Source organism: Aedes albopictus, chromosome 3, assembly GCF_035046485.1.
Source record: "Aedes albopictus strain Foshan chromosome 3, AalbF5, whole genome shotgun sequence".
Classification (NCBI taxonomy): Eukaryota; Metazoa; Arthropoda; class Insecta; order Diptera; family Culicidae; genus Aedes; species Aedes albopictus.
The window spans coordinates 162,983,429-163,009,503 of NC_085138.1; the positions used below are offsets into that span (position 1 = coordinate 162,983,429).

At 39.6% G+C, this 26,075-nt stretch overlaps 2 protein-coding genes across 2 annotated transcripts in view; one reads left to right on the forward strand and one right to left on the reverse strand.

Moving 5' to 3' along the window:
* LOC109422664 (cytochrome P450 4d1-like) overlaps positions 1–26,075 on the reverse strand; it is a 505,971-nt gene that overhangs the window by 420,853 nt on the left and 59,043 nt on the right. The window lies entirely within an intron of this gene.
* Positions 420–25,339, forward strand: LOC115271082 (cytochrome P450 4d1). The gene is made up of 5 exons (XM_029880539.2): positions 420–722; positions 14,940–15,046; positions 15,116–15,395; positions 15,454–16,251; positions 25,017–25,339. The coding sequence occupies exons 1-5, from the start codon at positions 566–568 to the stop codon at positions 25,181–25,183; spliced, it is 1,509 nt and encodes a 502-aa protein (XP_029736399.1). The 5' UTR covers positions 420–565; the 3' UTR covers positions 25,184–25,339.

A 26,075-nucleotide genomic window follows, 5' to 3' on the forward strand; every position in this document is an offset into this window, starting at 1 on the left:
ATAGCGGGCCGAGCATTGAGCAGGCTTGATATATACACATAGTGAGACACCTGTAGATAAATGGTTCAGAAGCGTTAAGCAGGTAACTAACGCAGATTCTTCCGATACCCGACAAGCACATAGCATTGAAGCCTGCTAAACGCTGCTGATGTAATTATCGCATCAACAGTTCAGACTATCTGCAAGCAACACGTGAAGAGGAATGAACACACGATGAACGTACACCGGGGATCAGATCAACTCCGCTAAGCATCGACCATAAGGAAGGAAAATTCCAAGCAAATTGAAGCGCGTCGTCATTAGAACAAAAACAGTATTCTAATCTAACGTTTGACTAGGCAAAGGCAAGCTGCCCGCTAGTTGCACGCGTTCACGAGCAACCTTTGCCCCAGTCAGTGCATTTGAACACCTTATACCACATGTGCAAACCCCCTAGCCGAGAAGTTTTTCCTTTTGGTTTAGTCGCAGCCGGGCGGTCGACGCGGGTTAACTCAATTTTTGCACTCAGCTGCCTGGCGTCGTCGTGTGAATTATCGAGTTCTGTGCGAGTGATATAATCGCCGCGATGTGGTTCCTGCTGGCGCTGCTGGCCGTCCTGTGCTTGGCGTGGACGATCTACCGGAAGTTCGCCAGAACTTTGGAGGTTTCCGGCCAATACTCGGGACCACCGGCGCTTCCGATCCTGGGCAATGGGCTGTGGTTCCTCAACAAGCAGCCCGATGGTTAGTTTTTGTTGGATTCGTTGTGAGGTGTGTGGCAAGTGCTTTATCTGTGAAGAAGAAAGCTGATAAAAAGCTTTGATTTTTATCTGCGATAACGGCAAAAGAATGTTAATGTTTTGTAGGCCATAGGTCGCCGTTAAATGAAAACCTATGCTTATTTGTGCTTATCTTAATATTATGGTAAAGTGCCAGAAAATAATGAAAAATTGTGTTCGATCTAAAAATACGTGGCCACCTTGAAGAGAGACGTCTATCATGTATCCTGTGCACCCCTGGGCTCTGGGGGTTACCAGGGCTAACCTTAAAGATCTTCATCATGAGCGGCTGCCCGCTTTTTCCTTAACTTGGGCTCAGGTCAGATTCCCAGCGGCTTTCTTACAGGGGATACTCAAAATAACTGGGACAGGTAAAATTTTCACTTTTCAAAAAATGTTCAAATCGCTGTAACTTTTCGAAAAGGGCATTAAAAATGCTTGAATTTTTACTGTAAATTCATCAACTAGTTGTGAATCAGTAGTCAAAATATGGAAAATATCGGGCCATTCTACACAAAGTTATAATGGTTCTAGAAAAAGGTATAATTATCCGATAGCCAATTTTGAGCTGTTGTATCTCCGGATTCAATGATCCGAATGCAATGAAATTTTGATCATTTATGACTTATATGATGAGATTTGAAAAACATTTGACTAAACTTAAACTTCTTCACACGAAAGAAAATTATTTCGATTAGATTATTTTTATAATATAACACCAATTTATCCAAAACTTTATCATCGTTTCAAAAATCGAGATAGTAATTATAGGTCATTTAAATTCCCTCTAATTGAATTGAATATATTTATGTTTCAAAGGAAAGCAACCAAATAGCCTTCATTAAATTGAAAAAGTAATGGGATGCATATGAAAAATAGATAAATTTACTGAAAAAACATGAAATAAATGAAATCGCCATAACTTTTTTTCTTATTAATAATTTCAAAATAAGTCAACTGTTTTTCAAAGTTCATTATATTAGTCATAAAAGATCAAAATTTCATTGTATTCGGTTCATTAAATCCGGAGATATAACAGCTCAAAGTTGGCTATCGAATAATTATACCCTTTTCTAGAATCTTTATAACTTCGTTTAGAATGGCCCGATCTTTTCCAATTTTGAACCTCTGATACACAACTAGTTGATGAGCTTACAGTAAAATTTGATGCCCTTTTCGAAAAGTTACAGCGAGTTGAACATATTTTGAAAAGTGAAAATTTTACCTGTCCCAGTTATTTTGAGTACCCCCTGTAATTTCCATGATGAGGCCACGAGCCCTTGGGGGTGTCTCTGCTGCGATGTCCTTGCGGATTTCAATCCAGCACTTGCTTGCAGAGTTCGTCTCCGTCTTTTCATAGTGTGTAGCCGACACAACTTCATTACCGTTCTCGAAATTTTGTTGATATCGGGTTTCTGATGGCATCGTCGATGGATCTCAGTAGATTCGAGAGGCCACTAGGACACAGAGAACAGACATCCAAGTCCAGTTCCGAAACTGTGTAAGGAATTTAACGGCCATTTGAAATCGGCAACACAAGTGGCAATAACGTGGCGCTGCAATCGGTTAATTTCCCATACTAATTTAATTCACCACTTGAAATGTTTCAATTCACCACTGACTGTGGCAATATAGTGTTTGGTGGCGTTAGTGTTGTCATCGTGTATTGGTTTGCAACCTTACTCAAGTAAAGATTCAAATCCTTACACAACTTTCCGAACGAAATTTGTTCTAGCCTGGATGTCTGTTCTCTGTGACTAGGATGACATCGGTTGATGAAAACCAGCAGCTGTGCCGTCTCTTCTGTATCATCGGTCGTCTTACTCGCCCCACGTTTCGCTGGCGTAGGGGAACTGGGGGTAAGACGCCCACGTTAAGGAAGAGTCCAATTTTAACCACGAAACACTTTATAATACACATTTGTTTGGCACTAACATGAAGCACCAACATGTTTCCTTCCAAATGGAAGAAACCATAAACCAGTTTTATGTTTTACTACTGAAAAATTCAAATTCGAAAAAAAGTTTGATTTTCAGAATTTTAGTTTTAATGCGGGGTGAAACGCGCCACTACTAGCTACAGCTAACGCCAGGATGCCAAATTGTGTATATATACTTGCGCGCCTGGTTTATTGTCAACTGTTATTGTTCGTGAATGGTATACAGTCATTACATAACTATGGATCACCTGTAATTATGGGTCAATTCCATGCAAACGTCATAGTGAGCTGTTTTATCAATTATTACTACAAAATGACACATGGCTGTGTGATTAGTGAACTTATTTATAGTCAAAATGTTCTGTTGCTTGGTTTCAACTTGTGTTCTTCTTAATTTGTGCCAGAATTTCGATCTAAATGGCTATTTTAATGTAAATAACTAGGGGTGGGCATTTTACCCCACATATGCCTCAGAAGTTTGGACCCTTGTAAAAAAGTAGTAAGGGTCAATTTCGATACTTTTTCCGCTTGGTTCACAAATAATGGGAGTGTGCAAAACAGTTTGTAAGGATAGCGAGAAAAAAAAATCTTCTAAATAATGCAAAAAAGTGCAAACATTTGACAGGCTAAAATTACATCAAAAGTAACCAAAATCTTTTTTCGAAGTTTTTGTATATTTTTTTTAGTAATAATATGTAAACTCAAAAGTAAAGAAGCATTTTTATTCTTATTTTAGCGAATGCAATTGAAAAAAGTACTGAAAATAACGTGGTTTGCCTAAAACAAGGGTGGCGCAACTTGCCCCCTATGGGCGTTATGGCCGTAGTTCCCCTACAACAGTACAGATTTCACGTGTACGCATCCTCCACTTCAGCATCCTATTCTTCGAAAAACGTAGAACCTACATTTTTTCTTTTTTATGTCTTTATTTATGAGATTTTCAGCCCGAGGCTGGTTCATCTCAGGGGAGAACCTACATTTTCAATTATTGCGCCAAGCGGTTCTTGAGCCCTGATCGAGTGATTGTCAGTCGCAGCCCATAATCTCTATACCAGTGAGACTCAGTGTGAAAGAGAGTGATTTAACCAGCCGGTTGCGATTCGTCCATGTTTTTGAAGTCAGCATCAGTTTCAGGGCAAACATTTGATTTGAGCGTGATTTACGAGTAACATTTTTTACCTCTTCTTCTGGACCCCAATTACGAGCTAATTCACACACTTTTTTATTTAGAGTAACATATATCAACTAACAAAATAACTTTTTGTTACAATTGCCCTAGTATTTTGGAAAATTATATTTTGTTTGGAAAAAATATTTTGCCTTTTTTAATTGTTGTTCCCGAAACGATTATTTGTTTGGGGTTCAGCACGCAATGGGGTTCAGACATGTTGACTCACTTTTTTCCTGCGAGGTAGTATTCAGGTGATAGCCGCCGGATTTAACCCTTTCAGGACGGTTGGGTCATTTGCACCTCGCTGACACGTTCTACAGCGGCGAGGTAGGAGAAAAAAATTGTCCCGTAGGACTTTAGACTATTCTTTAGTACTGCAGTCGCACTGAAAGCGGATTCGAGCTTCGCTAGACCCTCGGTTTTAAGAAAGCTTTAAAATATGCACTGTGGTGCATAATTAACCTTCACGTTCCCGACCCCCAACATCTCATTTTCAAAATGCTGGCATTTCGTCAATTTTCATCCAATTTGTTTGAAGTCGCTCTCAATCAATTATAAATTGGTGCCAGTTTGTTACACCCAAGTGGCCATGCAATATCCGGAACCATTTCGGAGATATTCCGGATTGTACTGGGGTCAGGGAGGATGCCGAAATGGCTAAAAATAATTATTTCGTGTGGTATTGTGTTTGAACCAGGCCCGGATTTAAGGGGGGGCAATGAGGGCAAGTGCCCCGGGCCCCCCGATTGAGGGGGCCCCCTAAGAATCCCGAAGCACTATATATCTAGGGGCAAGACAGATCTAACGAGAGAAAATCTGTGCTCGAAATGTTGTTCAGAATTCCTCACAGCTCCTCAGATTTCCTCCCATTTATACCAAAGTGTTATCTGGCACCAATGTCAAACTGCAAAGTGATGCGTGTGCTGAATGAAAATAGCAGTTTTGGGGATGTCTTTCAACAAATTTCGTCGATCATCGACAGAAAGAGTTACTCAGAAATTCTCAGAGTTGCTCTCGTTTGCACAGTGTCTTGCCCCTAGCTATATATATATATATATATTGTTCAACGAACTTATATAAAACACAGTTGTCATAGAGTAGTTGTTATTGGGTTACCAAAAGTATCGAGATTACTTCATAATCTGAAATTTGACTTGAAAATAAATCGAAATCCTAAACTTCATGATTTTTGGTGCACTTGCACTATTTTTAGAATGGATTTACAGTTTTTGTGGGATATTTTCTTCTATATGAGCTGCCATTCTAAAAGCATAAACTGTTTTGACAATTTTTTGATAAATGCACAACAATTGAAATTTAAAAAAACAACAACTAAACGATAGAAATGTCATTTCATTGATAGTTTAACAATTCAATCACTTATTTGACAATGATTGTGCATGCTTCTGTTGATTATACGATTATATTCTGAAAACATATATTGTTCACAGTGTTGGTAAAAACTCAAATTCTCAAATCTCATGGTCGAGTTGTTTCACGCGCGATTCTTGCCTCGCCAAACTCACCGCCGAAAAAATCATGCATGAGTGGACTCGTTATTTCCATCGATTTTTTTGGATTATATGATAGAACAACAGCAAATCTAGCGTACAATAACATTGAATGCCATTCAAATTGATTCGGATTCGTTTTACAAGCGAACGAGATTTCGGCGCTTGACTCGTGAGAGCGAGATTTTGCATGAAAATCTCGCGCGTGAGAAAATGATTCAGAATCGCGTGCGAGTTTGCTCACGCAGGAGCCGTTCATGAGTGCGCTTTAAGTGTGATTCTACCAACACTGAGTTCATGCAGTTGAAAATCGGAATTTTTGACACGCGAAAATCGATTTTTCTCCTTAACCGTTCGTCGGACGTACGTCGGGTAAAGTGCGCTGGATAGAGGGCCAGATCCGCTGCCCAGCGCACTACGTCCGACGTTAGGTTTCACGTATGGATTTGGAGAAAAATCGAATGTCGCTTGTGGGGTAACTTCGGGTTTCAACCGCGACGACAATACTCAATACCCATCTGGCTCAGTTCGTTGAGGACACATGTTTTTATGGGAAAGATATGATAATTATTCCAGGAGATGTTTAGGAAATTGGGATCAATTTTGGAAACCTAGCTTCCTAAAACACTTCTATTCTATATTTTAGGTTTCACCGACGTTTTCGTAAATTTATTGCTACAGTTGCCTAGACCTAACTTTTTTCAGTACTTCAACTCGTAAAATATTGCAATCACAAAAAAAACAGTAAAAATCTAAAAAATACGAATTACACAACATTAACAAAAAAATTAATATAAGATTTACATCTTTGACATCTTGCTTGTAGGGGGTCTAGTAGGGGGCCTACTCCAAAAAGTTTGCCCCGGGCCCCCCGAAGCCTAAATCCGGCACTGGTTTGAACCATAGATTTTCAGCCGAATTTTTATTGCGAACAATAAAACACAACTGCGATAATCAGATTTGAATAAGTTGACCCATCCGGATCACCGTGACAGGTTTCGCGGGGGTCTCATTGGGGACATTTCTGGTTTTCATCCAAAACATGTCATGCGACATATCAAACTTCATGATTTCGAATGACTGAGTCAGAAACGATACCCTGAAGCCTGAAATGACATCGGAGACATTTCTGGTTTGCAACCAAAACATGTCGTGCGACGTATCAAACTTCATGATTTCAAGAGAATGGGACAGAAAAAATTGGCTGAAGTATGTTCCATCTGATATGGCCGCTCCGGAACACCTGAAACAGGTTCCGCGGGGGCCTTTTAAATACAATAACATACGAAATAATCACTTTTAGCCATTTGGCAAAACAGACCCCTCCCTCAACCTCTGACCCCAGTACAACTTACACTTACACTTGGGTGTAATAAACTTGTACCAATTTATGATCGATTAATGGCAACTTAAAAAAATCTGATGACAATTGACGAAATGCAAGTATTTTCAAGATGAGTTGTCGGGGGGCGGGTATGTGAAAGTTAATAGGACAAACGCCGATTTTCATACAATATGACCACTTTTTAGATGCTGTAACTATGGTTTGCTGAGATGGATTGAGCTAAATTTTTGACACGGAACTGAAGATGCTGAATTGTGTGTGAACGAAGTACGTTCAAAATGTGCAAAAGTGATCGGACAGCAACACGCGTGTAAATCAAACCATTTTTTTTTTCGAAAATTAGTCACCATTGTTATTGTAATTTGCATTTGCGCTATTGTTATATACTATTCAGTGAATGGTAAATGGCACTGTTACAATAAAAAATGGTGGTTAAAACACATAACCATGAAATTTTTCATGCATTTTTTGCGAAAAACAATAGAATGGTTTGTGTTTTTATGAGACATTTTAGGGCATTTTCCATTGATTTTGCAATAATTTTTCTATTGTTTTCTAAAAAACTGAACAATCAGATAAACAGTAATCTACCATTGATAACAATACAAATACAACAAATTGAATGACGTCAAGTGAATCGTTGTTACAATAAAAATACCAAAAATATTTGTTGTTATTTGTAAGCAGTTTGCGCTTTTGAAAAACCATAGAATTAATATTTCCGGAAACATTTCTATCCAGCAATTACGAGCACTAATGGCCGCCAGAATCATATGCATGTTTTCTTATGAGAATCAAACACTCTGATGTCTGTCTGGTGGTATATGCCCAACTAACAATCGCCAACCGCAAACAAGCATGCATGCTGAATTGTTGCTTTATAATAGTAATTATAGCTGAACTAAAATTATGCTGTACACATTACTGTACAAAACAAATGCTATTTCAATTGAAAAAGTAGCCAATGTTCACCTTTTCGTATTGGTATTAACAATGATAATTAAAAGCACTTTTCAAGCGTTTAATAAGATTTTTATTCGACTCGCAGAAATTCTTTTACAACATAGTTTAACAAGACTTTTTTCTGCTTCTTGTTAAGTTCATATAAAAATTAGGACATGTATCTGTTTTTCACATGTCAAATAAGCGCTTTCGTTTTATCATACTTCGACTCAGAGTACATGATGAAAAACACATGTTTTTACTGAACAACAGCTGAATTAATCTGTTGTTCATTCGTTAACCATAATGTTGTACTAATTCACCACCAGCTATAAAGCAAGCTTATAAAGCAACAACTCAGCATGCATGCTTGTTTGCGGCTGGCGATTGTTAGTTGGGAGGAGTCGAAGTCTGATCATTGTTAAACCAGGGAAGTTTATGTTTTGATTTGAGTGCTGCAATTCATCATCTCTAGGATGGCGCAGATAGGAAGGCATGCGGCTGGCAATCGACGGGTCTCGAGTTCGAATCTGGATTTAGGTAAATTTATGTGTAGTTATTATTTCACAATATTTGTTCACAGCCTTGTTCACAACATTAAGTTCCAATAATAAATTCTCGTGGAAATTGGAAAATTTTGCATTTTTTTTTTAAATTTTTAATCATTTTTGCTAAAGCTGAATAACAGTTTTACTATATAGTTGTAAAACGATTTAACAACAAACAGTTCAGTTGGTACACAACACTATACTTTATAGTTTCTCCAAATTTGTGTGAACCGAACAAAGGTTGTGCCTGAAAATTATCCAAATGTTATTCAGCATCATGCTGAATCAATTCATCGTAAAGGTGCTTGTAAAATGAGTGATTGTTAGTTGGGTGTTTCTTGACAGCTGTTGATAAGATCTATCATCAATCTTTTCGAGTAACTGCCAAATATCACAGGGCAGACTTCAGGTCAAATAACTCATACCATAGATCGTTCATAATTCTGGTGATCATAGGCACATGTAAATGCTTAAGAAAAATGTTAACGATAAATATGAATTATAAGTTTTTTGTTAAGCGGAAACTGCTCACATATAACAACAAATATTACTGTATGTTTATTTATCGATTTAATTGATTACTTACTTACTTTCAGTCCTGGGCACCCACGGTGGTGCAGAGGGCCGAATGGAAAGATTTCCGTACTGGACGATTGCCAGCCATCGCCTTGAACTGTGGCCAGGTCAAATTTCTTTCAACTTGCTTGATTTCGTTGTTGAGGCTGCGCCGCCATGAGCCTCTGGGTCTGCCTCTGCTGGGTTCCAATCTAACGCTTGCTTGCAGATTTCGTTTCCGACCCTGCCTTCACTTTCGTGTGGCCGACCCACCTTCACTTTCGCTCCCGAATCTCTGTCGCTATCGGCTTTTGATGACATCGACAATGGAGCTCCACGTTGGAGATTCAATTGTGAGGCCACCATGCACGAATTATATACCGTCTATTGATGCGTCTATTGATGAGAACCTGCAGCCGTTGAGTGTTCTCCACTGATACACACCAGGTTTCGCTGGCGTATAGCAGCACAGATTTCACGTTCAATTTGAAAATTCGGATTTTGGTGCGTCGACTAATCTGGTTGTTTTTTTTTCATACATTTCTAAAACTCTCAATAGCAGCCCTCGCCTACATGATCCGTGCACCTATGTCGATCTTGGTGCTGCCATCGGCCGCCACCAGATATTGGAAGCTTTCAACATTCTCCACTGATTGCGCTGCTACCGTGAAGCTGGAAGTGCTGACCGTGTTTACATCCAATGATTTGGTCTTGTTGACGTTGATGGTAAGACCTGCCGCTGAGGAGCGATTGGCAAGATCATCGAGCTTGCTCTGCATATTACGGCGCCGTTGAGCTAGGAGAGCATCGTCATCAGCCAGTTCGAAGTCATTTAGGTGCTCCATGGTAATGGGCTGCCACAACAATCCTCGATTTGGTTCACGGTCAATCGCACCTACCAGGATCTCGTCGATTACGATGAGGAACAGTGGCGGTGATAGAATACATCCTTGCCTCATTGCAGCAACGACCCGGATGGGATTCCATGTTTGAGACGGTCGAAAGCTTTTTCGTAATCAATGAAGACCAGGTAAAGAGACTCTTGAAATTCATTGATTTGCTCCAGAATAATAATGAGCTTGACAATATGGTCCACCTAGCGTTGGGCAATTTCGAATCGATGTTTTTGGTCCGATTAATCGATTTTTTGAATCGATGTTGAAGCCCCACGAAATCGACCAAATCGATTTTATACATTCGATTTTTCTTTCGGTTCAAAAATATTAAATTTCTTTTTTTGTTCAGCATGATTCCGAAAGGATTCTGAACATTTTTTTTGTTGAGAATCCCTTTTAGGATTCTAAATAAATATTTCTCAATAATGTGAGAGATCCTTGGGAACCTTCTCAGGGTTATTGGGCAATCTCTGGGGATTCTAATGGGATGTCTTTCAATACTGCAGAAGAATTTCTCTCAGGATTCTGGAAGAATCCGTCAGGTAGTTCTGGGAATATTCGTCTAAGCATTCTGAGAGAATTCCGAGGAAAAACTTCTCTCAGGATTCTGAGGGAATCCATCACAGGATTCCGGGAGAATACATCTTGGGAATCTAAGGAAATCTCTCAGGATTCTGGAAGAATTCCTCTAAAATTCTGAGAGAATCCATGAAAGAAAACTGGAGTAATCTCTCCCAGAATTTAAGGGGAATCCTTTATAGAATGAATTAACTACATCGGCTGTTTTCCTACTCTCCGCATCGACCAATGTGGCGCTAGCTTCTATGCACGAAAAATCGCTAAAAGTAAATCGCAAAAATATTGTATGGCGAATACCATGTAAAGGCCAATTCTTCAAAGTGGAACACATTATTCGAAAAAATATTTGGTAGTGGTTGTGCACAATGGTGACCACTATTAAGCCTACCAAATAGTTTTTCGGGAAAAGCTTTTTATTTCAAGTAATTCAAGTTTAGATGCATTTCGCCATACAAAATTAAATTGATTTACTCCCGTTGATCAACTGTGGCTGCGCACAAAGCGGATAGTCCATTCAGGGAGAATTCCTATTGGAAGAGTTTTTTTTTCTCTTTTCTGGATTAAAGTCTCTCAGGTTGCTGGTGTGATAATTACCAGCATTTTGGAGGAATCTTTCACAAAATTTTGGAGGCATCCTCAGAATTATGAAAGAGTCTCTTCAAAAATACTTAAGGATTTTTTCTCAGCAGTATTATATGGGAAAACCTATCAGAATAATTCTAGGGAATCTCTGGATACTAAAGGAATTCATTTCAGGATTTTGGAGTATTCCCTACCAAGGGTGAAATCCATTTCAGGATTCTAATAAATTTCTAGATGATGTGGGCTGATTCCTCTAAGGATTCTGGAAGACCTTCACTTAGGATCCCACTCAGAATTCTGAGGAAATCTTTTTCAGTATTTTCAGGAACTCCTCTCAGATTTCTTTGACAATCATACTCAGCATTCTCAGAACTGTAGCAAAATTTCTCTCAGAACTGTGAGGGAATATTTCTTAGGATTCTAGAGAAATCCCACACAGGATCACTAGAATCCGTCTCAGGATTCTGCGTAAGATCCTTTCTAGATTCTGGGGGAATATCACTAAGTATTCTGCGGGACTCATCCCCAGATTCTCTGAAAATTCGGCTTTCTAAGGTAATCTCCGCCAGGATTCTGAGGAAATTTCTCTCAAGATTCTGGGGAACTTGTCTCATGATTCTGGAGAAATCTTTAGAATTCTAGGGTTATATTTTTCAAGATTCTAGGGTACTTTCTTTCAGAATTATTATCAATTGAAGAATCTCTCACGAGATTCTGGACAGATTCTCTAGAGAACTTTGGATTTTGCAGAATCCCTCGCACACATTTTGTGATTGCTCTTATGGTTCGTAAGAAATCCTTCACAACATTCTTCGAGAATCCCAGTAGAATTCTGTTTTCTGTGTTCCGAAAGAGTTGCTCCCAGAAAACACTTTCAGGATTCTGGGAGAATCCCTCTTAGTTATCAGGGAAAATCCCTGACAAGTGTATGGGAAAATTCTCTTGAGATTCTGGTGCAATAGTTTAAAGAGTTCTAAAGGAATCACTCTCAGAGTTCTGGGACAATCCTTTTCAGAAGTTTAAAGGAGTCCTTTCAAAGATTCTAGGGGAATGTCTTTCAGGAATCTGCGCTAATTTTCTGTTTTATGTAAGAATACCTCTCAGAATACCAGAGAATCCTTCTCAAGATGCTGCGGAAGTCCATTCTAGAAGTTTTCGTAGCCCCTTCCAGGGAGAATCCTTATCGGATTTTCGGGAAAAAAATCTCTTCGGTTTCTAGATATATTTCTCTCAAGAATCTGGAATTACCCCTCTTATGATCCCTCTCAAGATGCTGGGGAAGCACTCGTAGATTTCTGAAGAACACCTTTCGGAATTCTGGCAGAATTATTCTCAGCATTCTAATGGATTCCTCCCAGCATATTTTGGGAATTCTGGGAGAATACTCAAAGGATTCTGGAGGAATTCTTCTCTAGATTCTAGGGTCCTATCTCCCATAATTCTGTGAGAGTATATCTCAGGTTTTTTTGACGATCCCGCCCAGATTTTTGAGGGAACCTTTCTCAGGTTTCTGGAGTAATCCTTATTAGGGTTCTAAGCTACCCTTTTCAGGATTCAGGGTCATTTCTTTTAAGTTTCTGGGAGAATTCAACTTAGGATTCTGGAACATTTTGGGAGAATCTCAAGGGAAAGCTTCTCTCAGGATTCTGAGACAATCTATCACAGGATTCTGGGAGAATTCCTCTTGGGACTCTGAGACAATCCGTCTCATAGATATGGAGTCTCTCTCGGGATTCTAGGAAAATCATTAATATTATTCAGAGTCTATTCTTACTCAGATACCGAAAGAGTTTTGCTTTCTTTTCTAGATAATGTCGCTCAGGATTCTGTTGTATTTACAGCATTCTGAAGAAATCTCTCTTATAATTCTAGAAAAACTCCTTTCAGAGTTCTTAAGGAGTCTCTTTAAAGATTCTGGAGAAATTTCTCTCAGCAGTCTGTGGAAATTTACCCCAGTAGGGATCGAACACGTATGCCAAAATCGTGAGGGAGCTACGAAGACAACTCTCCACGAGGTGAATGTAAATTACACTAACCTCGTGGAGAGTCTCTTTCACCGGTCTGTCACGACTTTGGTATGCATGTGCGACCTGTACTCTATTCGAAAAACTTTTAGACAAAACCACAAGGCAAAAGTCGTCCATATATCGTTTCTTGATTGCACACTTCTGAGCTGAGAAAACAGCAAGTGAGTGTAAATCTTTGCAAGTGAGTGTTCCAATCCCTGCACACAGGATCGTCCGGCACGGAATCCTGCTTGCTGCCGTCGGAGAGTTGTGTCAATCTTATCCTGTATCCGGTTAAGGATCACTATGCAGAGGACTTTGAGAACGATACACAGTAACATGATGCCCCTCCAATTATCGCATACAATCAGGTCATCCTTTTTGGGTACCTTTACTAAAACGCCTCGAATCCAGTCGGCCGGAAATGTCGCAATTTCCCATCTATTGCTGATGTATGAATATATTTCTTGGATACTTATTCAAAACGACGTATCAACACAGGATTTGCGTGTATTATACGTCGTTTTGAAAAGGTATCCGAGATTTGAAGAATTTTTGAAGGTTTTAACATAGCTTACATAGCTTGAGATCAAAGTAATGTTAACATGTAAGTTTTATTTAAAAAAAAGTATATTTTTGTGAAAGAAAAAAGATTTTATTAGAAACTGTCTGCTTTTTGGCACTGAATGTGGGTCCCCAAGTAACACACTTGTCACAGAAGAGTTACGATGGCGCCAGTTTTTGTTGCATAAAAGTCACTATGACTTAGTTCTAACAAATAAATGCTTACTTGCTAGAAGTAAGTCACAGTGATTTCTGCGCAACAAAAACCTACGCCGGCGTGACCCTTCTGTGACAAGTGTGTTACTTGGGTCATTCTGTAACTTACTAAACTTTATTTAATTTTTAACATACAAAATACACCAGTTGCAAGTATTTTAAAAACATATTCAGAATCACCAACATCAAATTTAGTTAGTTCAAATGTCCAAACGAATATTATCTCGATAGATGAGTTTCTTAGTTGAATAAAAAAAACGGTGGGATGTATTTGATATAAACTGTCGTTTTAGTAGACATAAACATTCTTAATCCAGCCTCTGAACCTCTAGGATCCCATGTTTTTATTGTAGGGCAGTTTGTATGCCCTAAATCCACTCAAAAACTTTCATATTTTGCTGATGTCTTTTTTCTCTGTAAACCATAGGGGGGGGGGGGGGGGGTAATCTGCTCAAAAGACACCCGAACAGGAAGGTCCGGGTAGTGTGGGGTTAAGGCCGTCTTCTACAACACAAGTAAAAACCAGGACTACTCTCTCCACCAGCCACTACACACATTCCTATGGTCGCCAAACCCTTCGTCTCTCCGGAACCACCAAGAAGGCATTGCTTCAGAGAGGAACTAGTGCACATCGCACCCTCAAAGTTAGCTGCGTAGCCTGCAGCAACGAACATCGATGACTCGCTTTGGAGAGTCCATCACGGTAACATGCTGGCGCTTAGCAAGTTTCCCGAGTGGTCCTCACCACTGCTTTTGTCTGATGCCTACGTGCGACCAGATCTGACCTGCTGAAGGCAAGGGTATCAATACCCTTCAGGCCCTATCAGCTGCACCAGATGCTTGCTGATAGTAGGGTCTCCACCTGCCCCGGCGCGTTCCAGAGACCCCTTCATCGCGGGCTCGGATCCAATCTAGACAGCAACGCTACCAGGAAGTTCTCTCCGCGGCCACTCAATCGCTGTAAGGGTCGACTTCGACCGCAGGGTACCGGCATGATCTAATGACCTACGAAGCCAACTTCGAGCCCCTGGACCACCTCTTGTACCGCATCTGAACTAGCCATTCTCCAAGTCCGAGTGTGTTCTGAGGTCTATGAGAATGATGAGAATGGAAGAATACAATACATACGTATCATAGCCATATTTGTCAAAACAAAATATTACTGTAGACTTCTAATACTGAACTTAAGAACTGTTTGAAGGAATTTCAATTTTGCATGAGTATGTGATACGTGTCTTAGCTTAACCATTGGGAAGATTGAAAATTAATAGTTCATCGAATTGATACAACAAACTAATTAATGCCATAAATTACTCGAATACTTTCAGAATTTTTACCGATCATTCAACAACTAACCGACAAATTCGGGGATCTATTTCGTTTTTGGCAGGGTCCTGAATTCACATTGTACGTAGCTAGACCATCCATGATTGAGGTATGAGTACCTTGTCACGACAATTGTTCTCTTATATTCGATAACTGAAAACATTTACATCCTTCACAGACCATCCTAACCAACAAGCACTTGACGGACAAATCCGGTGAGTACGGCTATCTCTCCAACTGGCTTGGAGATGGCTTACTGCTCAGCAAACGAAACAAATGGCACGCTCGAAGGAAAGCCATCACTCCAGCTTTCCACTTCAAAATCCTCGAACAGTTCGTGGACGTGTTCGACCGAAATGCGACCGAACTGGTGGACATTTTGGGGAAATATGCCGACAGCGGTAAATCTTTCGACATGTTCCCCTACGTGCTGCTGTATGCTCTGGATGTGATCTGTGGTGAGTTCGATTAATTATCCTACCTTGAACACATTTATGTGGGGTTTTAATGTTTTAGAAAGCGCCATGGGAACATCGGTGAACGCTCTCCGGAACGCCGACTCCGAATACGTACGGGCAGTCAAGGAAGCAGCCAACGTATCGATCCGAAGAATGTTTGACTTCATTCGGCGAACTCCTCTGTTCTACCTAACTCCGAGCTACCAAAGACTGAGGAGATCCCTGAAAGTCCTCCATGGCTACACGGATAACGTGATTAGATCTCGCCGGATGCAGCTCAAGAATAAAACAGACGAAGCGCGTACCGTCTCCGATGAATTTGGAACCAAGCGAAAGGACGCCTTCCTTGACATGCTACTGCAGACGAGCATCAACGGAAAACCGCTGACCGATCTGGAAATCCGAGAGGAGGTTGATACCTTCATGTTCGAAGGGCACGACACCACTACCTCGGCGGTGGTCTTCACGTTGTTCAATCTAGCCAAGCATCCGGAAGTGCAGCAGAAGGTTTACGATGAGATAGTGTCGGTAATCGGGAAGGATCTCAAAAAACCTATTGAGCTTTCTGATCTACACGACCTGTCCTACCTGGAGATGGCGATCAAGGAAACACTTCGGCTGTATCCATCGGTGCCGTTGATCGGTCGGAGGTGTGTGGAGGAGATCACTATCGAAGGGAAAACAATTCCGGCTGGAGCGAACATCATCGTCGGAGTGTTCTTCATGGGACGGGACCCGAACTATTTCGAAAGACCGCTGGAGTTCATTCCGGATCGGTTTGCAGGGGAGAAATCGGTGGAGAAGTTCAACCCGTACAAATACATCCCGTTCAGTGCTGGTCCACGGAACTGTATTGGTAAGTGGTTAAATAACATTTATAAAAAATAATTTATTACTCACGAAAGGGGACTATTCAGGCACTGGACGGCTCTGCAGCCCTTCTGTTTTTGTCTTGGAAAAGCTATGTGCGGTACCCATATTCTGAGCAGTTGAGAGAATCTCATAATAAAGGCTAAAATAAATGGAAGTTCTTTTGTCAAGGGATACTACTCCACAGTACCATCAAAATGGTTTGTTGGCTAGCTAAATGCATAAAATAAATTGAATCTCATAATAACACGTAGTCTATGATCTAGACATTTTTTCATTAGTGGACGACGTGTTCTTAGTTGTGAACACACAGTGCTACCAACTATGCACAAACATATTCTCTACGTTCGTAGTTGAGTCAAAAACTATACGTTTTGTAACGATTGGCTTATAGAGAGGCTCAACTAAATTAACGCATCAACTCTGAAGCAACCATGGCCTGAAAGGATCTGTGTCTGGTGGAATGTTACTTCCCCATGGCGCCTATTAACTCTGTGAAGCCGGAATTTTTCCAAGCCTTATTATAGAGTTTTTTTCGTATTTTTGTGGTAAAATACCATGCAAAATATTGTTTTTGGGTATCTTAGGTCAGCGGTTTTCAGATCGTGCACCGCGGTGCACTTGGTGCACCGCAAAATCTCGACAAGTGCACCGCAAGACATATCAAAAGTCCCGCCATCACTTCAACGAACAATTTTCGAAAATACCTTGTGGTCCACTGCAAAACGAAGTTCCGAATGATCGCTATATAAATTTCCAATGTTCTTGCTGAAAGAGAGTTTTGATTATCCTTGATTTACCAAAAATCTCGTGAGAATTGTAAGAATGATGTTTTAATAAATCCAGCCATCAATTATTTTACAAGGAATCTGTAGTGCATCTTCAATAACTTCGCTGAAAATCTCAAAAGAAATTCAACCTGTATTGCTACGAATTCTCGTGTGACCTGGGAAACTGTAGCAACTTTCCATTGCTTTTCGTCTCTGATAGTTTTGATTTTTTTTTTGTTACAAGTTTTTTGTATTACCTTATGATTTCCTTATGAATCGGCCAGAAAACAAAGATGAAATTTACCGAAAATTTTGTCAATCATTGCAAATATGTCAGGAATCTTGTTATAGTTGAAAAATCCTTAAAATGATTCAGGGGTAAACGCAGGAATTCGTCGAGGTTCTTTTTAACTTGTTAGGTATCCACCGGAGATTATTGTTGACTGAAAATTTTCAAGAATACCATCAACAACAGAAAAAAATGTCTTAAGTTCATCAACAGTTTTACTCGTAGTAAGCTCCGACAAGTTACACAAAAAGATAACCAATGTTATACCGTCTACCCCCGTTAGTTTGACCGCATATAATCTGAACACTTTTTAATTAGACCCCATGAGCAAAATATCAAATGGAGTGAATCAGAACGCAGGATTAAAACAAAACAGCAAACTGCCCTTAGGCCGTTCGCAACGCTGTTTTAAAAAATAAAACAGCATTGCGAACGGTCTTAGGGTTTTTTTTCTTCCCCTGTTGGGGAAATTAAGCCATTGCGTCTTAGGGTTACTAGAAGTTCAAATTATAAAATGTTTGGTTTGCATGAGAAGTCGTTCAAACAACGGGGTTTATTATTATAATGGAAAAAGTATTTCAACATATATCGTTGCACCAGGAATACACTTTGGAAAACATGACAGCACTTTTAAGAAACCCTCGAATCGGATTCTTTGACTATAATGAACAGGTGCACCGCGAAGCAATTCATTTCCCAAAAGTGCACCGCGAGCCAAAAGGGCTGAAAACCCCTGTCCTAGGTCATCCAAACGATTCTTGAGTTTAGATCCTGAAGTCTACGGATGTAACAGTAACTTCTTTCAATATACAAAGCTACGACTAGTATACTTTCATGTCCAGTAAGTCTTCTGAAAGTTCAGAAAAACAGTATTAGATCAAATGTCAATTTCTTGATTTTGCTTTGGCTGACCAAGCCATGTGGGAAATTACACTGTTGAAAATGCTTTGACATCCATGTGCACAACAGAACATGTGCTCGATGAACAAATTGAGATTTGAAATTATGAAAAGAAATCCACGTACTCCGGTGAGACTCGAACTCACGACTCCCAATTCGCTAGACGGGCGCTTCTATTCCTTCAAGCTACGGAGTCACTCGACTATCTCCGTCGCCAGCAGGCCTAGAACTGAACTCGATTCCACAATCGCACATGGTTATCTTCTTTTCACAATCCAAACCCCCTTCGGATGGGATTAGATGAACATCTAACACATTGTCTGTTGTGCACATGTATGTCAAAGCGGGAGAGGAAGTTATTTTTAATTAGTTAGCAAGAGTTAGTCGAGTGACTCCGTAGCTTGAAGGAATAGAAGCGCCCGTCTAGCGAATTGGGAGTCGTGAGTTCGAGTCTCACCGGAGTACGTGGATTTCTTTTCATAATTTCAAATCTCAATTTGTTCATCGAGCACATGTTCTGTTGTGCACATGGATGTCAAAGCATTTTCAACAGTATTAGATCAGTCGGGATATTCTAGGTCATCCAAATTGTTCTTGAGTTTAGATCCTGAAGTCTACGAGTGTAACTGTAGCTTCTTTCATTATACAAAGCTACGATTTGTTTTATGTCATGTCCAGTAATTATTCTGAAAGTTCAATAGACAGTATTAAGGACAAGGTATTTGGAGTACATAACTCAAATTTTCTAGAGCACCGTTTTTTAGAACCGGTGAACGAGTATGGCTGTAAATGCATCACGCTGATTGTTCAGTGGCTGTCATCAGCGTGATGCATTTCGATCCAGATCCGATACCTTGTCCTTAAATCAGTCAAGATATCCTGAGTCAATCAAACTGTTCTTGATTTTAGATCCTAAAGTCTACGAGGGTAACGGTAAATTCTTTCGTTATACTTCATTAGGCTGACACAAATTTCGATTCTCTCTAATGTCACCCCCCCCTCCCCCCCTCGGAAAATTTTGGTCGGAATTCGACATTTTGAGGGGGGACACAAATAAATTATACAAAAATTTAAAAATTTTGAACTGAAATTAGAGTTATCGAGAAAATTTCTTAACAAATCCGATGAGTTTTACCATTTTGCCTAATTGTTTGGGTAATTTTTCAACAAATACATTTATTATTTATTATCCACCCCCTTGACGAGTCAACGAGCAAAGTGACAAAATAAGAAAATGAGATTTGTTCCGGCCTTATACAAAGGTACGATTTGTGTTCTATCATGTCCAGTAAGTCTTCCGAAAGTTCAAAAAACAGTATCAGATTAGTCGGGATATCCTAGGTCATCCAAATTGTTATTGAGTTTAGATCCTAAAGTCTACGGGTGTAACAGTAACTTCTTTCATTATACAAAGCTACGATTTATAATCTATCATGTCCAGTAAATCATCTGAAAGATCAAAAGACATTATCAGATCAGTCGGGATATCCTTGGTCACCCAAACCGTAAACTATTATGTCCAGTAAAACTTCTGAATGTTCAATGGACATTATCAGATCAATCGGGGTCATCCAAACAATTATAATGTTCAAAAGCTATCATCTACAGTAGGGCGGTTCAGACTTCAAACATGTAAAAAATTCAAATCTCCCATACGTTCATTACAATCCTTGGTGCAAAACTAGAGTCCTGTCAAATTTTCAGCCATTTCGGTGGTCATTTAATGGTGGCCCAAAAGCAAAATAGGTTTGGATGGGAATTACTATGGAGAATTTTCAAAAAATGTTCTCCACCCTGTGGAACATTTACACAAGGATAAAGTCATATGCTCAAAGTCAAATTGAATTCTTCGGATCTCAATGATGAATGTTGCCGAAGACCGCAACTCATTTCGACTCACGAGACAGAAGTCAATAATCATCCATGCATGCTTGAACAGAAGACCACAGCTCGACCGACACGCTTGACACGCAATCATAGTATGCGTGCTAGCTTCTTGCGCACCTTGCAGGACATCGTGTGTGAAGATGCGCATGCGAGTGGGAATTTGCTTAATATCTTTTTTGTCGATTGTCGAAACAAGTTGCGGTCTTCGGCAACATTCATCATTGAGATCTGAAGAATTCAATTTGACTTTGACCCTATGACTTTATCCATGTGTGGATGCTTTACAACGCGGAGAACTTTTTTTGAAAATTCTCCTTAGTAATTCCCATACAAACCTATTTTGCTTTTGGGCCACCATTAAATGACCACCGAAATGGCTGAAAATTTGACAGGACTCTAGTTTTGCACTAAGGATTGTAATGACCATATGGGAGCTTTGAATTTTCAGCATGTTTGAAATCTGAACTGCCCTAATCTACAGCAATTAAAGTTTCTGTTTTGGCTATATAGAGTTAAATTGTATAGTCCATTATACCTACTGCAGCTCACATAATAAAATCAGAGACTATGTCATAGCTTTGGGATATTCGGAATCGTACACACTGCCCTGCAATATATTATTTGGAGTCTACACCCGTAATAATATGTTTTTTTTTGCTGTTTTGAGTTACACAACATTACCGACCGTAATGATTGTATCTATTTTATTTATTTAGCGTTGGCTACAATTATAAAACTGGAAGAACAATTCTTCACCCCAACACTAGGTTCGTGGCTGTAGTCCTTATCCTCGGTCGGGTCCCACATTTGCCTTCAGATATGTGCTCGAGATGTGAACTCGTCATATCTTCACCTTAGCTGGAAGTTCTTAGCTAGAAAGTTTAGTAATCATGAAATAACTCAAAGGTATTTTAGCTGGGCTCTGAGTTTCACAGAAGTTTACGGATCTGGATAGGTTAGATTAGTTAACGTAACTTTTTATAGCACAAACAATGACAGAATAATGCAGATTTTAAAAAAAGTCTCATAAAAATTTGAACAAGCAAATGTTCCGAGCAGTGCCAACTAGTCTTTGAAGAATATAAGTAAATATGGTTCATTATGTATCATTATTCAATGTAGCAGGCTAGCATTGCAAGGGTAGATATAAACTTGTGTGTCCATGAAAGATTGGATGAACTGAATTATCACAAAACTATTATGTAACCCCTGACTGTTGAGAGTTAAGAGGTTCATGGATCCTATATGGTTGTGCAAAATCACCCAATGTTACAGTGATTATTTTTATCAACTAAGCTACATAACAGTAAGGATGGTCCATAATATCCCAAAAATATATAACAACGCTTATTGCTCCTCGAACTACTTTGATGAATAAATTGGATTACGTAACACTACTTAACGAAGTGGTAAAAGCTATTACCAGTAGTGAAGACCTGAAGCTATGGTCTTCGGAGTAGTGTTATTGTTGATTTGGAATATCTCAAAACTATCTTGGAATGACTCATGAAATGCCAGAAGAATTACAGATTATAGTTGGATGTGTAATGTTTAATTTCATTGTGCGAATAACTAATGCTACTGTCAAGAGCTAAACTTTAGGATGGTTTGCACAACCCTAAATGTCCCAAAGGTTCATAATAATATAGGTAGATTTCAGGTTGGTCCAGTCATATCGGTTGATTAGGCAACGTTACTCAGTTATAACAGATATGGCTGATGTTACAAGTGTAGATTTGAAGTTCTGAACTCCAAGATTCCGCCGGGGCTGGGATCGAACCCATAACCATCTGCTTATGAAGTAAACTTGTAGCCACTATGCCACGGGCCCCGGCAGCTATTCTTTTATATTTGATGGAATTTTTTTATCTATATTAACGAGATTTTTAGCCCTAGGCTAGTTCATCTCGGGACCCTCGCTTTACTTCCCTTCCGAAGGAAGAACTCACATTTTGCGAGTTTGTCGGGAGTGGGATTCGATCCCAGGTCCTCGGCGTGATAGTCAAGTGTTCTAACCATCACACCAGGTCCGCTCCACCTGATGGAATTTATCATAGAACAGTTTGGACGACCCTGAAGATCCCAAAGGTTTATAATAAATAAGAAGACTTCAAATTGCTCCAGTAACCGTGGTTGATTATGCAACGTTACTCAATATAACATATATGGCTGTTGTTACGAGTGTGTTCTGAAGTTCTGAACTCCAAGGTAGTTTGGCTGACCTGGAATATCCCTAGAGTGTCTTCATATGACATTTGACATTTCAAGAGCTCCACGGATCGTAGCAGATTATGGAATGATATTATTTATGGCAAAAACACATCAAGTTATTCTTGCAGATTTAAAGGACTTTATTATAAGAACAGTTTGGATGATCCTCAGTATCCCAAAAGTTTATAATAAACAAGTAGACTTCAGATTGCTCCAGTAATCGTGGTTGTGATGGTTAACCTGGGCTTGTTAGGGGAATATCTGTAAATAAAAAGAAAATCTACTGTTGTACTGTTCCATTGAATTCCACTAATAATTTGCATCCTTTGACAAATACGTATTTCGACCTCAACTGTAAGGTCGTCTTCAGTGTCAAGTCGAGTCGAGTCAAGTACAAGACACTGAAGACGACCTTACAGTTGAGGTCGAAATACGTATCTGTCAAAGGATGCAAATTCTTAGTGGAATTCAAAGGAACAGTACTTAACGCGGTTTTCTTTTTATTTAACCGTGGTTGATTATGCAACGTTACTCAGTATAACATTACGAGTGAAGACCTGAAGTTCTGAACTCCAAGGTAATTTGGCTGGCCTAGAATATCCCTAAAGTGTCTATAAATGACATTGTATTGACCTCGCAGCACCAAATCGGAGTTCGCCAGTTGGACTAGCGAAGCGAAGTTTTCAGCGAACTTTCTGTCATTCCTCATCCGACCCGACATGCATCCCTGATGTTTTCGTTTTCAGTCAACCACGACTTTATCCCACCTGGGCGTCTGTCAGTGCGAGCGCGCCAAATTTTGCGTGAGTGAGCATGTGGTGTTGGTGATTAAGGTGGAACGGTACGCTAGACGCTGTGAATAAGACGAATTGTTTGGGTAACGTCGATCTGTTTTATTTTTTTTTTTTTTTGGAAAACGCAAACTTAAAAGCATTCATTTACTAAAAACAGTAAGCGCACAGGTACAATAAGTTAGCAAGTCCATAATTTTGTGTGAAATTGGCTTTTGTTTTCACAACGGAAAAATGTTTCTGCGTACCATGGTGAGTTCGTCTCATCTCACCTTAAGTTCGCTAGTAATGCAGTGAAGTTTGAGCGATACTCATTCTTCGGTTTTCTTCCAAATCCACAATAGGTGTCAAAAGCTTCACGGATCCCAGCAGATTATGCAATGCTATTAATTATGGCGAAAGCACATAAAACTATTCTTGTAGATTTGAAGGCCTTCACTCTAGGGCAGTTTGGAACACCTAGAACATCCTAGAATATAAAACACCTTTTGTTATTCTTGACGATGGTTAAATGAATACATATGAACGTATGAACATATGAACGGGCCCATATAGCCGAGGCGGTAAACGCACGGGTATTCAGCATGACCATGCTGAGGGTGACGGGTTCGATTCCAGGTCGGTCCAGGATCTTTTCGTAAAGGAAATTTCCTTGACTTCCTTGGGCATAGAGTATCTTCGTGCCTGCCACACGATATACACATGCAAAATGGTCATTGGCAGAGGAAGCTCTCAGTTAATAACTGTGGAAGTGCTCATTGAACACTAAGCTGAGAAGCAGGCTTTGTCCCAGTGAGGACGTTACGCCAAGAAGAGGAGAGAGAGGAGAGAGGAGGTATATCAATTATTTCGTTTTTCCAAATTTCATGGTGTTCAGGATGTTCTAGGTTGTCAATAAAGTCAGAAACACAAATTTTCCCATTTTTCCTTAATAGAGGACTCAATTTTCAACAACTTTTCTCAAGACAGTGTTCTGTTTTATTGATTGGGTGAATTTTTACAATGTTCAGAAAGATTTTTGAGGATCCCCCTTAAGAAATTTGATAATTGTGAAAATTGATCAATTTCACCTGAAACCACGTTACACTTGAAATGATCGTGAAAATCAAAAATCATCAAAAAAATTGTACAATGTGTACAAAATAAAACGAAAGTCGTGAACTTCCGTCAAAGACCAAAATTTATGAAGCATAATTTAGCGCTGATTTCGAAACCGTGCTTCAAAAAATTTAAAGTAGAACAGTTTTTGAGTTTTAGCTCAATATCGAGTTTAACAACTTTTTGAAATATGTAATTTAATAAAATTCAAAAATCTTGCGTTTTGTTCAACCAAATTTAAATCTTTTTCCATAAGTTAAAAGCTGAATATAATACAATTCGATCATCTGAATACAGGTTTTGCGTCAGGCTGATGAAATTCAAGTTATTGGCGAGTTTTGGGGACAATCTCCTTAAATTTTAGCAAATTTTCCAAAAATATATGAGAAATGTATTTTTTTTTTCAATAAGAAAAAAAAAACAACCTAAAAATTATTTCTCAACGTTTATTTGACATATCATATGTAGGGCGAGTCACAGTCAAAAATTCAGCTCAATCGGAGCATTGATTACTAAGAATGAGATGTGTGAAGAGAGCGACATTGCTTAAAAATAGTACAAACATCGATTTCAAATCATCAACCTTGTATGGAAAGTCGAAAAAAATTCCGCTCTACTGTAATTTTTTTTCCTTCGCGTTTCCGAACTCAGGGCATGATTCTACACCAAAAACGATCATCAGCTTACCGAGTTCAAAAATGCTGTAAACTAGTGTAATCAACGTTGTGTTCTGCATCATTGAACATAAATTAACTCTCTATAATTGCACACTGATTTCTAAAACTTAAACATTCTCCCATTGCAGGCCAAAAATTCGCTCTCAACGAGATGAAAAGTGTGATATCGAAACTTTTGCGCCACTACGAGTTCATCCTGCCGGCCGGCAGTACCGCCGAGCCTCTGCTTGCATCTGAGTTGATTCTGAAACCGCACCACGGAGTCCCGCTGCAGATCAGGCACCGAGGCCACTAGCATTACTCTTCCCGCCAAATGGCTACTTTGTGTGTATATTAGTAGTTAGAATATGAACCTTATGTTGATACGATTATGTGATCCGATGATATCAATCTGTGACAGATGTGACAGATCCAAATAAAAGCGAAAATGTTCAAATCTAACAGTCACCGAATCGTAGACAGTCGCTCTGCATTCATTTGAACATCGGTAGAACCGGCTTGAGAACAACCTTTGCCTTAGAACACTCAGCAGTGTATCAGTGCCAGGTTGTCCACCAACGACGGCGACAACCATTGAACTTGACCGCGACGCCAACTTGTTTCCCTCGAAAGGTTTGAATTGAAGCAACTCTAGGGAGGTACGTTCTGACTGTGACTGCTTCATTAGAAGGCGCGCAATTACATTCATTCGTCAGTAGCCAGTCAGTGGGTACTTGTTAGGCAGGGTACGCATTAGATTGCATGCAAGCGCGCTAGCAGTTGAACGTTCATCCGACTCAATGCTTTCCACTTGTACTTTATGCAGTGATATTGGAACGAAAGCTTTTGTTTCGATGCACCACGTGCATCACCCTGAAGGCTAGTTTTTACGTCTCAGGTTTTTACAAGGTTCAATCAGTGGTCGTGTGAATTAATTATTGCTGAATAGAAATGCGACAAACTTTGATTACTTCTGGTTGGGTCGTTGCTTTACAACTTACAACACTTTGCAGTATCTGAATGCATGTAAAGGCAACGCTTTCAGTATGCAGTATTCAGTAGCTCAGCTTGTATCAAGTCTACCCGCCAATCAAAAGTCTGTTGATTCGGAATGATTCATTAATTAGAACCGGTTCGTCGCTTATTTTCGCAGTTAGTTGAGTGTCGTCGGTTTAGCGTCTGCAAATGGTCATCTAAGGCGCAAATAA